Source organism: Hetaerina americana, unplaced genomic scaffold (genome assembly GCF_022747635.1).
Source record: "Hetaerina americana unplaced genomic scaffold, ioHetAmer1.1.p SCAF_5, whole genome shotgun sequence".
In the NCBI taxonomy this organism is placed as follows: domain Eukaryota; kingdom Metazoa; phylum Arthropoda; class Insecta; order Odonata; family Calopterygidae; genus Hetaerina; species Hetaerina americana.
The window spans coordinates 60,361,339-60,375,308 of record NW_027287095.1 but is presented as its reverse complement, the minus strand read 5'-3'; the positions used below and the strand labels follow the sequence as shown (position 1 = coordinate 60,375,308).

The 13,970-nt window shown below is 40.2% G+C and overlaps 1 protein-coding gene across 1 annotated transcript in view; it reads right to left on the bottom strand.

Annotated features, from left to right (window-relative positions):
- The window catches only part of vari (MAGUK p55 subfamily member vari), a 36,850-nt gene extending 24,367 nt beyond the window's left edge, over positions 1-12,483 (bottom strand). The window contains exon 1 of the mRNA XM_071592402.1: positions 12,246-12,483. Within this exon, the coding sequence (XP_071448503.1) occupies positions 12,246-12,342 (97 nt within the window). The 5' untranslated portion in view covers positions 12,343-12,483. The remainder of the gene's footprint in view (positions 1-12,245) is intronic.
- Between the last annotated feature and the right edge of the window lie 1,487 nt (positions 12,484-13,970).

The following is a 13,970-nucleotide window of genomic DNA, read 5'->3' as shown; positions in this document are numbered from 1 at the left end:
TACTGATGGGTAGGCTGTTGGAATGCTAACACATCTGTCACCAAGTTAAAAGCATACAAGTAAAATCCTAACTCATAATACTTAATTTTTGTCAAACGATTAGCCTCATCCATATGTATAAATAAACCATCATCTACCGTAGACGAAATTGTCACCTTTTTGAAGGAAAATCCGAGTAAAATTCAATCCAAGATAATTTCATACCGAGACGATAAGAAAATTGAGCGACTGTGTTGATCATATCGTCCACACCGACAAAATAATATCCTATATCGATATCGCTCACCAAGAGACGACAGGTTGAGATACTTATCCACTAAGCGTAAACGTGTCCCCCTAATTTCATTGTGATGCGAATGTGATAAGTGCGAGTAAATTGACAAGTTTATTCACATAGTTACTTTTGCGATACTAAATTTTTCAGCTATCAAAGTCCTTTTGACAATCTATCATTCGTTGCCTGATTGTCATCTATCAGCACTTTAAATTACATGAAATTTATTCATTACCTTGTGAGAATTTTGGCCGGAGAAGTGCTCCAACATCGTTGCAGATCCGTGAGAAGCGATCTGCTATTTGGAAGAAATTCAGCGTGCAACTTTCATTTTGTAAACATGCAAATAGGATGGCGAAAATGCTTTTTTCCTCGCATTTGTGATAACTCAACACGCAACGAGAAACTCTTACCTCAGAAGGTTATGTATAATAACCACCGTTTTATGAACTCCGTGAATCTCACGATTTGTTCCGCTAAGCACGGAGGTCACAATTTTTCCCATGTCTCTCCAAAGCAGAGGTAATTTCCTGATTTTTCTCGGGCTTAGCACAATACAGTCATCGCTCAGATTGCACATACATATATCGCAATGTGTCCGTACGCCGTGAGAACAAGGGATATCCCGAATCCAAGTCCACCTCAGTGTATCGTACCTAGTACTGCCCTATTTGTGATGTACTGCGCCCGCTTTTAAACTCAAGGTCGTAATACTGAGTGATTTTCCAAAGCCCTAACCTGAATACATGCAACATCATGAACGATGATTCCGAATATGGTCAAGTTTACGTTCTTTCACTCAAAATCACATGCTCCGCTGTGTTTGAATAGGTAAGATTGGGCTGCCTGCGAGAATAACCGTTAGGCAACTTCTTGATTTACGGTTATGCATCTTGTTTAAAATAGAAAGAAAACGATATTTAAGTTGCTAATATTTTAAATGTCTTATAAATAGCCCACAAATCAAAGAAGAGATGATTAAAATGCCTTAGATCGAAATTAGCCCGTGGTTTTTTTTACGTTTTTCCCCCGGTCGAGCGTCCGCCCGCGTTAATCTATGGAGCGAGGAACCGCCGGCATGCTTCGTTAGGAAAGGCCGAACTCCGATTACTGTTTTCCACCACCATCTTCATCCCCTCATTTCCTACAATGACATGGGAAGGCACTGGCCGTTTCAAATGATCGCAGCCGATCGCAATAAAACTTATCTCTTCCAGGATGAGAAAAAGTCGATGTCCTCCCAAGCGCTTATACGGCTGGGGGGAGGGGAGCAGAGAAAAGGGGACACGGCCTAGCCACAAGGAAACTCTTAAAAGCGCAGTGAATGGGGGGGGGGCTTTGTTTCCTGTTCCGGCGTACCACGAGTTATGCTCGAGATGTTTGGTTCGTTACGAGCCGTTTCCGAAAAAAATAAACAATTCGATTTTATCACACCTGCATTTTCTTTCCTTTACATTCCACCATCCTCGTCATTACGTGGGGGTCCCCAGATCCAGTCTTCCCAACACATACTCATAGTGGCGCTCTGGATTCGTCTCAATTTCTTCTTAAACTTCAAGACTAACTAATGGTGATCATTGAATAAAAAGACTTGACTCTAAAAGAAGCCTCTTTTGCTTAAAGCGGTGTGCACCTGTAAAATTCTATTTAGTTTTCCCCACTTGCGCATGGGTTATGTTTACGTGAGCATTTCTCGCCGACCTTGCGTGCTGCCCTGGAAGTCGAACGAGGTGTAAGGAAGACACCGAGTGAGACCGTCAACCTCAGCTAAAACACCACCGCCTTCATGAATAGGCAACTTCCGCGAAGGGTACGTATCGTATTCACGCGAACACATGAAACTGAGTACCGTGTTTCCTTACAGAGTAGTAACGACAATGATGATATTACGACGAAAAAAGAAAAATAGCGTATAGCGATCGCAAAATTTGGCAGCACTTCGTAGATGATTTATAGAATTCGGCTCTTGAATCTGGAAAACTTGTAAAGTCGTTAGAAATGTGAGAGGAAAGATACTATTTAGCGTTGGGAGGTATGCTTCGGGAATTCTATCTGTTTCTGCCAGAAGTAGTGCTTCATATTGTTGGGCGATTCACCATTGTCTGGCATTCGTTTATGCCTCAATTGAAACATAAGTCGAACAATCCCCAGCCGTAACATTAGGAAAGAATGAGTCTAAGGAAATGGTTTGGTTCCCCAATCTAAAACGTGTTCGCAGTTTCTATCCCTTCCTTTCTTCTCACTCATTCAATTTCACTTTTTCTCACAGCCGCGCAATTGTGTGATACGATTTTTTGCGACAGTTGTCATATTGAACCTAAATAATCCAACGAATCAAATAGGCGTTTGGTTGTTGTTGTGGTTCAAAAATGTGAAAATGAAAAAGCATTATGATTTTTTTAATATTAATTTGCAGCTCTTGCGACTGAATTGACTGGCAGTAACTGAACGGCAGCATTGAGATAATGACTAAACGGCAGAGTTGACCAGTACTGCATCAGTTGCTACTGTTGACCATTTGTTTCAAAATCATTTAAACTCAGCGCCATTTACATTTTCTTCTTGTACGAATTACTGCATGCAATTTATCTTTAAAAAAATATTTCTTCCGCATGATTTTTCGAATTATCCATTTCCTTCGATTGGCCCATTTCCCGCAGTAAACCTTTGGGTAGTGGTGAGGTATTCATGTTATCATTATTATTGGTATTCTTAACGTCGTACGGAAGAGGGTTGGCTTTAATGTTTCAAAGGCGTAATAGTGTTTCGCAGCCTTTATTCCGCGTCATTCAGGGGTGGTGGGGAATGACGTCAGGAGAGGCAATTTTAAAAAAAATATATACGAGACCGGAAAAGACAAGCTATCAATTCCAAAATAATAATATCCAATATATTCCAATGCCTGCGAGACTTTGAAAGATTGATCATTACCGCGTCAATACTACTTTTCTTCGACTAACCTGTCAATCGATAACTATATCTCGTGATTTTATTATTATTATTTTTTAAATTACCTCACGCTTTCCGTAAATATTTTTGGCTCATTTTCTTCCGCCTATCCTTGAGTCTTTCCGTCAATATTGTAAATTTTTCAAGACCGCCCAAGTTCACAATTCTAAATTGCTTATCTTTACCTATTAGCTAGTGTTCATTCTTGGTACTTCAGCATGGCACATTAATAAGTTCTCTTTTTGAGTGCAGGTAGTTGTCAACCAAAAATACCGCGGAATATCTGCCCGAAAATCGTACATAGGATGTTACATGAATAAAAACAAAGTTTAATTCTTTTTTTCGAGGCGTCCGTCACGATGGTTGTACCAGAAGGATCAGCGAAGGATATACAGGAAAATCAACGACGGGTATACAGGTAAATCAACGACGACATGCTATATCCATCCATTCATTCGGTCCAGAGTGACCACATTCCCGATCTTTGGTAAGAGACATTTATGAGATCAAGCGTTCACGTTGGAAAACTCACATCAGCCAAAGTAACACGGTGGAGAGACGGAGAAGAAGAAAGTTTTCCTCCATGCAATCTCCGAGCACGCGAGGTTGAGCCAGAGCACTTTGAAGAATAAGTACATGCGAGAAAATATCGTTATTTCACTGCCATAATCTGGGGAGTGAGATGGTATTAATAGTGACCTTACAATTTCAACCCTGGAGTAAGGACACAGTGTTTCCCCGACAGAGGAACGAGGAACCAGAGAGCTCGAGGTCAGCTGAAAAAAAAACGAAAATAGCGAAAAAAGGTAAAATGACACCGACGCGATTACGTCTCCAGGTTAGAAGGTGAAACAGCTAACGACCAATCCAATCCACGCGAAGGAAACCTCAAAATAGAAATGAAAATTTCAGCCAGTAGGCGTCGCGGAAGCCTCAAAGAATAATAAAGGAAGATAATAATTTACAATTCAAATCGAGAGGGACGAGGTCTTAAATGCACTTCAGTAGAAATAAAGCCGTGATCCTGAGTTCTAATATCGAAAATCTCCGAACTTTCGTTTTAATCCATACAATCAGTGACGACTGAAAACTCTCTGCGGGATTTATTCAAACTGAAGCTTAGTCGAAACCTTCGGGGACTTGATAATGTATGTCTGCATGGTAAGTAAAATATTGAACAGAGGTCCACGTAGTTTAGGAGTTGGAATCAAAATATCCTTAAGTTCTCTCGAAAGAAAAACGAGCATATAAAATAAATCCTAGGCAAACTAGGCGGGTAGGAACTAGATAAAAAAGTCGCGAATATTGGCGATTTGACTAAAAAATATTTCAACTTGGAATGTTTTCAATGTGTTCCTTATTAAAAAGAGCAAAATATTCCATAAATTTTAGGTTTTATTGAGACCTTTGGATTAAAATGTACGACAATTTAGGGTAGTAATATTAAAATAAAGCGTACTTTTACCCGGCAGCGATTACCATCGATTTTAGTTCTCTGACCTTCGTCCTTTCATGAAAAATTCTTCTTAATATGGGCAGTAAATTAAATGGAAAGAATGCAAATTTTGAAACACTAAAATATTACTTTAGAAGTAACATGAACTCGAAACGTGAAATGACAATAGAGCAATAAAATTTTTAATAGAATAGAAATTTGATGGCCGTCTCGATTTGAAAATGGTCCTTCACGAAGGCGGAGTTTTTATTGTATTCCAATGTTATTCAAAGTATTTATTTGTAAAACAAAATGCTTTAAGATATTAGGCATTTAGAATGCCATAAAAGTGACAGAATGGGAAGGATTATATTTAAACAGAATTTGCAATTAAATGCACAAATCAATTGGAAATACAAAATCATTAGCAGTAGTCCCCCGGATAAGGTAGTTTTTTGGTGATTTCAACAACTAAGCTTTTCTAAACTTCTAATCACAGCCAGACAAGAAAGTGAATGTCTTTCATCAAATATTGCAATAAACCATATGTTAACCCCACATTAATTCCCATACCTCCTTCCATTCCCCTCCAAAAAATGCCTTTCTTCCTCTACCTCGATTCCCAATATTCTTCCCTCTATCAGAATCTTCATTATCTCATTGCCTCTCAGCCTTTCCTGCACCTACTTTTCCTGTCTTCTTCCAAATTTGCCAGAACAACCTTCTCTCTCCCCTGCCCATATCATTTTCCTGCTTCTTCATTTTTTTCCTCTCCGTCCATTCATTTTTTCCCGTTCTTCTCCACGACATCACCTCGAAAGCCTTAAATTTACGCGCATCCTCTATCCTCCAGAATTAAATATTGGAGCCATACAAAATTATTATCTAATTTTGGTCGCAAAAGTATTACACGTAGTAATCGTTAATTTAGATGAAAAACTACCAATATATACTGTTGCTTCAATATTTTGTTTTGCTTTGTGGTTGTACAGCCATGTTTTTGGGTTTAATTTTAGATTAGTTTTATTATTTTGGTTAGCCACACGCTACCGGAATCTCAGGTGCACCTTAATGGCTGATAAGGTCGCGAAATTTTGTCCTTAACCCATGCTGCCTAAGGGGAGGACCAAAAAAAAAGACATCTCTATAACCAATTGTATACCCAGCTTCCCCCCCTGGGGAGTAAGGGATTAATAAACTTCCCAGCGATGAACTTTTAAACATGTTAAATAATAATGTACGGCAAACAATAAGATTTTATCGTGACATGTGGAAGATAATAGTCGTTGGGGACAGGCCAAAGCCTACTTTTAGCACATGTAATATCTTTGATGATTTATGTTTTGACGAGGTTCACACTTGCGCATTTTTATTCACAAAATTTTATTGATTTCCTTTAAGAGTTACGCCATAAATACGAAGACCGTTAAATACTCGCGAAATAGCAATTCAGAGCTTCTTATATTAAAAAAAGGTGTGCTTTAATTCATAAAACCACCTTTTAGAGGATATTCCTGGGATGCGATGTCAATGTGAAACTCAATTAACTTTAGCAAATGTTATTGGAGATTTCCGAATTGAAACGGCAGGTCTGGTGAAGATGAATGAAATACAGGGTAAAAGGACATCCTCACCTCTGACCGATGTCGTAACTACTCGTATATTATTGATTCGATACGGTGCATGGCGAAATTGGCAATGCGTAACCTTGTTTTGGTACATACATAGCCCCGGTGTGTCTACTTTGCACATGCGAAGCACTGGAACGTCTACTTTTAGCATGGTATTACGGGATGATAACTTGAGCGTGTTTAGAAAAGTGAGGAACTCCACCGGAAAGCCACCACCAGCATTTCAAATCCATAGCGGTTGACTGCAGTCTTCCATTCTTCACTTTCTAATGCTAAACACTCCTCGCCCTGATAACTCTACCGTCACACATTCCATTTCAATTTTATCTGTTACCATGACCTTCATGGGGGCTTCCCTTAAGATCTCAAGAGGTAGAGCCCGCCTCAAGACACTGCTCGCATCCCGTCACCAAACATGCAGAGAGAAAATCTGCTGCTTCTCCCGAAAGTTTGTCAACAATCGTATGATTCATGCATCTAAGACCATAATTCTTGGGGGATAGCGAGGTCCTCGGAAACATTTTTCATCATGTACCGAGCAGTTTTCGGATTGACAATCGCAGCGAGGCCGTGTGAAAAAGACAAGCTAAAGCTAAATTTGCCAAGACATCTAAATTTGCTGGAGAGATTTTACGTTATCTTCCGCTAGGCATCTTCTCAAGTCGACGCTAACCAGATGTCTACAGCGCGCTTGCATGTGCTCCTCGTACTATTTTTAAGCAGCGACACACACTCTCAAGTTATCGTTTATCCTCACTTTGGTGATTACAGTCCACAAAAGAAATGCCCTCAGACAGACGGGTGTGGTTTCGTCTCGAGCAGGGAAAATATATTTTCTTTCCTTTTTTAAAACGTTTGACGACAAAAATACTTTAAGTTTTCAAATTAAGTGATCAGTTTATTTTCGATGGCGTGATTCGCGTTACTATGATAATGACAACGAATGAATCAAAGATATCAGTCGTTTGAGCGATAATATGTTTTTGATTTTCTCGCGACAGTAATATTGCCAGGATGAAAAACATTCCTACTCAATTACACTCAACCTGAAGTGTATACATGCGAAAATCAAGATGAACAATGGAAAAAGTGTGACAGGGTTACTGTAAAAGCTAGTACGGAAGCCCCACTAGTAGATAAGATGTCTTTATTTGGGCAAAATTGAGACCTAATGGTCCCTTCTTCCATTTAACCAAGTAAAGAGCGTTTAAGTCAAGAAGAGAGGAGCAATCGACGCGAGAAAAGTACACGGCAACTGAGGTTTTTCTTAAACCCGATGAAAGAATTAAAACTCCACATTGCATTCACAGATTACACCACCCAAATATTAGTAAACAAAAGAAATATTTTCCAGGACTGATAGTTGAAAAAAATGCCTAATCTTCCTTCGCTGCTCACGCTTAAGCTCCACAAAAATTGTAGCCGACAAAACATATCTGTCATCTGCTACTCCTAAAACGAAAACATAACTTGTTCAACTATTCATAAAGTAAGTCTAGCGGCGTAATACGTCCCAGCAATATGTCCTCGACGTGGTTAACAAGAGTACGATATAGATATACACGATCAGTAGGTTAACCTTACATAAGTATCATAAAGCACACAGATTTTCATATGAATATATGGGCCGTGCTATTAGCTAAGCTGTGGAGGACCATGATGGCCCCACATGAATAATTGTGCGTCTCTATTTCGTCAATGAAATGTAAAATGTTTCCTCTTGCAGTCAAGTTAACTTTAAAATGTGAAAAAGAACAATTTCAAAGGCGTTGAGATAAAACCATAGCTGGAAATGCTAAACCATGGTGACGATGACCATGCTGTACGACCATGACCACGGGATACGCATGTATGGACGGTAAAATAGCTTGATATGATTTCAAGAGGAGAAGGGAGCAGTAATAGTTTTTTTTTCTCTCGTCAACTATTTTACTGATAAAAATATTTGTTTCATACTCGAAATTTGTCCCCCGGGCCAAAGGCTAATTCCCGGGTCCTAGGGGGATCGAGATGGTGCGGGGGCTAACGTACTGGCTTCCCACCCTGAGGGCGCGGGTTCAAATCCCGGCGGTGTTGAATATTTTTCAGAGGTGTCTCGATCCCTACTTGAGGTGCTTTGTGGAGGGCACTTTGAGTGAGTACGCCGTCCGTCGGATGGGACGTTAAGCCGCGGACCCCTTGGCGCCTTTCGTAAAGAGTAGGCTAATGCCGACGCCGGGTTTCTCTCCACCCTTCATCCTTTCCTGTCCATCCCCTATGGCGCAAATGACCTTAGCTGTCGGTCGCCTCCCCTCAAAACTACTACTACTACTCCGGGTCCTAGGAAGAAGAGTTTTCACGACACATTAATACGCGGAGCATTCTATCCCAAGCGTTGATCAACTAGGAATTATTTTTTCCCCGGAAAATCGATTTATCACAGCATTTTTTATAAATAAATTTCATACTGAATTATCCCTGATAAAAACCGTATTAATACGACCTGGAATACGTGAGGAAAACGCTTTTGCAGCCGAACTATCATTAGCTTTTATGACAGACGGTGAACTTGAAAATATTTTAGAGACATTTCGTCACTGTAAATATGGCGCTAAACTAAATCGTATGTATTTTGTTCCTGGTGAACGATTGAGAAAACATGAAGGGACCCATTCGTGAAGATAGATGGGCTGCAATCAACATTCTTGTGCATCTTCACACTAAGGGAAACGCAATTAAGCTGAGAGAGTGGAACAAAGTGAATCTTCGAGAAAGAATGGGGCGGAGTAAAACTTAGCCGACCTAATAACGGAACACGTTTCGAGATCCCAGAAACTGTCCTCTGGGGAATGAAAAATTTGAATAAACTGCCCATCCCGACCATTCATAGCACAGTTAAACCATTTCCAGGAAATACAAAAACTTACAGTGTGAAAAGTTGGAGACTAAAGTATCGCTTCAACCTTTACAGGACATGGCATCCAACACGCAAGTTCTCTTAAGCTATGCTGTTCGTGCGACACTACAGTGTACCGCGATCAATTGTAATTTTTCATCGCCAACGAATACAAAATAGAGGTTAGCAAAAAATGATGGCTTCGAGATATTGAATTTCTACCAGTTCCACTATTTATCCCCACTCTAAACGCTGAGCATTGAATTAATCTGCAAGACACCTCGCCACGGATATATCACTTGGTAATTATTATATTTCTTTTAATGTCTGGAGTTAGACACGCATGTGGCCAGATGAATAATGTTCCAACAAGGCCCATAATTTTCGAAAATTGCTACTGATTGTGGGATATAAGACGTCCATGGCTCAAGCCCACGGTTATTTTGTCTCGCATAATAAAACTTGCAGGCGCCGACGGCCGGCAGGTAACGAAGGAAGTGCACGCACACCCGCCAACTGATCGATGGCACGAAATTCTCCGAAATCCCCCCGCGTATGCGTTTCAGAAACCCTGGGACCACACTTATTATTAATGCTACCTGACCAACGGACAATAATTACAGCTCCAAAGTCAAGTTCAAACCACAGTTCCCTTGTTATCTCTCATTTATACTAGCCGAAATCCACCTGCTTATAATCTCCTACTTCCTCTGTGTCTGGCTGTCGGTGAGGCAGGAGTTCATTCATGCCAGCTTACATCGTGAATGCTCCCAACATGGCTCTTGGTACTTCATCCGGATAATGATAAGAATTGCAGTGTCGCATGAATGTAAACCTTTTTAAGGACAACGTTCACGGAACGGAAAGCCACATTTAATTTTGAAGATCGCCAAGGCTGATGAATTGCTGCCAACTATGGGCCCAACTGGTGACACAATTACTTTCCCCTATCATGAGAATCAATTCTCGGAAGATTCTTAATAATATTCTTATTTCATGTCGTCATTTTTCTTAGAGCGACCGATAGTTGGAGAATAATCCTACATTTCCGCACAGAGAAAAGTACTCAATTTAGCAGTTGAAAGCGTTCCTTACAATTCCTTTACATACAATGTGATACATAACGCGAATCGAAACGTGATGCTTTTTCTCGACTTCAGACTCATTCACCCCTTCGACGAGATCCACACGCATGTGCCTTTTCCCAGAGGAAATATGATCCGAGGGGTGTCGTGTGGCTTGGAAATGGTTCGGCGACGATGTATGCATGCTATGCGGGCAGACGTGGCCGTAGGAGCAACCTGTTATGCTTTCAAATCTCACGATTCCGTTGGGAAAACGCGACGACGAGCCAGTGATATTCACATTATTTTCCATCGACGATTTTAAAATTGTGTTGCGCACAAAATAGATGATATTTAAGAAATAAACTGAAAATTCACTAATCACATATTAGCAGTGATGCATATGGTGGGTATCTCAAGATATACATAGAATACATAGAATTAAACGTCATGTAACGTTCGCAGAAAACTTAATTCGATTAAGGTTGAATTATCCACGAAATATTTCCGTAATAAATCAACTAATACCCTCTTTCGGGGCGAACGTAGCGATGATTAACCTCCCATTTGAGCATTCACTGCCGTAGCGAATATCTTAGCCTAATGAAAAAAAGCTTCTAGGGTAGCGCAATTATTTCAATTAAACGCGATTCCAATTAAAGCTTCTTCCCGAAATAATTGAATAGTTCCCAAAAGTAGTGTAGCGTGAAAACAGAATCATCCATTAATACTTTATACCCCAGACATTGTATTACCAGAAACTGTAATTACCCTAATATTCTACGTTCAAACAATCCATGGCGCACGTCATTCTAACCAGTTTGGCATTGATCAGCCACACATTTCAGATCCACATTTACGATACCCACGCGCTCTTCGTTTTTGTGCAAGGTTTTAATTCAGTCATCACATCCTAGGATCAGATTAAGGAGTTTATTAACCCTTCGAAGGTATCGCCATCACAGATATCCAAGTCTGATATCTTATCAAGTCCGGGGGCATCATTTTTACACGTCGTTTCCCACGTTTCTGTCACTTGAGAAAGCAAATCACTGCTAATCCCTAACACCTTTCCCTCGCGTTCTACTTTTAGGCCTGAAATTTTCTTCCATGCTATTGACGTCTTCTGAATGAAACTCGAAAAACTGATGCTTAATGCCAGTTGTCCATGTTAATTCATTTCTAAAGCTATGCTCTTAAATCTCACGATTCCGTTGAGTAAACTGGACGGCAAGCAATCAATATTCACATATATAATTTATACCAATTTTTAAACGCGTTTTACGCAAACACATGCATGGTAAAATTTAAGAAACCAACCGAGATCACACTAGAATAATATTAGCCGTGAATCTAACAGACAATAAGGCTTCAAAACCTTCGTGCGCTGCCATGAAAATAATGGCCCATTAAGATTAATGGGTATTGATGTCCGCTCTATTTTTTATCATTCCTCAAGAAGATCAACACCTAGAAAAAAATGGACACGTTGAAATCCCAAATCTAAGATGCCCAAGCACGCATGAACGACGGTAATGAAGAAAAAAATTGGCATCGATGCATGGACCCGGTTTTACTACTAATATATCTTCATAGGATAATTTTTAACGTGCGGTTTAAAAAAAATATTTAAATGGCATTTTCACGAATCCCGTTCTTAGGAATTATTTCTGTAATAAGATAAGAATCAACGCCATAAACGTAGACGATGACCAATCACACTGTCTCGGACATAAATCAGAATACATTATTTCGGCAACCTCAGCTGATGGTTATGCTACACATGTCGGGAAGTGTGAAGTTGACGCCGTTGATTTTCCGCGAGCATCCCCCGAACGCTTCCAGAATGAAAACTTCCCGCTCGAAGTAGGGGGAAAAAGGGTAAAGATCTATGAATTATTCGAAACACTATCGCGTGCCCAACAAAATATTATCACAACAAATGAGCGACGATCCGCGTAAAACCCAATGTATCGTAATTCAGCCACGCCCTGCATCGATCGCCGTTTGCACTCACCGTTGTCCAGGGAATCTCCGTGTCTCGCGCCGTCAATGCTAGAGGTGAGCAATCGCCTGTGCTCCTCCGTCCTGCGCCCCAACACCCCGTGCACCATTCTCGCCGATGATAAAACCTCCGCCTTTAGCAAACGGACGATGACGAAACTTTTGACCTCACACAATAGCACCGACCTCCGTCCCCGTCACTCACATCAGCCTCGGGAGATTTTAGGGAGTCCCCTCACGGAGAAACCGTCGGCAATTACCGCCGGGGAGCAAGTTTTAGACTAGGTGGGTTCGAGTGTTTGCCGGAAGAGGCAGCACGACGCGACTGCTGAGTGGAAGTCTGGGACATTTCAAATTCCTCCCCCTCGGTTATTTCCTTCTAGAGATACGTATTGTTGGGCTCTAAATTGTGCGGTGGATGCTAAATTTCCACCTCCGCATGGGGACGCGATCAAAGATATAGCATGGAAAATGTTTTCATTCAAGGTTACCGAAGCAGTTCAATACTAAAATAAGCTTAAAATGTTTTGATATCCATCAGGTAGCTTTGGATTTATAAATATGATATAAAAAACGTAGTTGTCGTTGGTTGGCGATAAGTATTTTTGTGGATGCCGACCAAGTTCCTCGTCCCGTAGAACGGGCAGAGGCAAAAAAAGAAAGGAGACCTAGATGCTCCATCCTGAGAGAGTTTAAAAATAGCACTCCAGAAATTATGAATCCATTAATACCACAGTGATGAGTTCGCTCGTCAATGATTTTCGGAAAGATATTTATCCACTCCCAATTCAAAAACAAGCCGTATCACACAACTACAGTTAAGAATAAAATATTTGAAATGGCAAAATGGTGCCAATAATTAAAAGAAACACTTGAGATGAAAGCACTTCCGCCATGAAACACAAATGAGCGTAGGCGGTGAATTACGTTGTCAGGAATGAGTTCTGCAGTCGTTTTTAATTTTTTTTCCGCTTGAAACTCAAATAATATTATTGAAAGTGGATGCATTCACCTTCGACAACTTTTAATTCTTTCGTGAGAATCTGAGCCTCGTCTAGCTATTTTTACGGAGGCAGTTATTGCCATGGACAAAAAGTTGAATGAGAATCACGAAGAATTAACGGTGACCGCCATGTATTATCCAAACATTAGACCGCTGCATATCATTACAATGTTTTACTATCAATTGGTGCTGAATTGGTACCGAAAAAATGTATTATTCGTATGGGTTAGTTAACAGGCACGTCTCTACGGAACATTTTCCTCCATGGACTACTAATTGCACCGTGGCTAAACTAATGACTTTACAGCCTTGACTGGCACTAATAAAAATACGTTGGTTTCAAAACAACAATGAATTTTGTTCGATACAACCATAATAAACACCCAAACTACAATACGATCATCTTCACAGGAAAAATATCTCAATTTTAACTGTGTATTTAAAACTGATATGACGGATAACCTCAGGTTAACAAGTCAAACCCACAATGCCTGCCGATTGAGAATCTCGCTAATCTGAGGGCTCGAATCTATATTATGAATTATTTTAAGTTCGAGACACAATGGTGGTTTCCTGATTCATTAAAACTGTGCGAAATACATTTCCCTGTTGGACCCATCCTATCTCTCACGCCGTAGTTTTTCCGTGTATTTACTTTTTTAAATAAAGGAATAAGATCAGTTTGCAACAGGATAGCTGAAGGAGAATATAAAAGCCAAACCTAAGATAAATGCC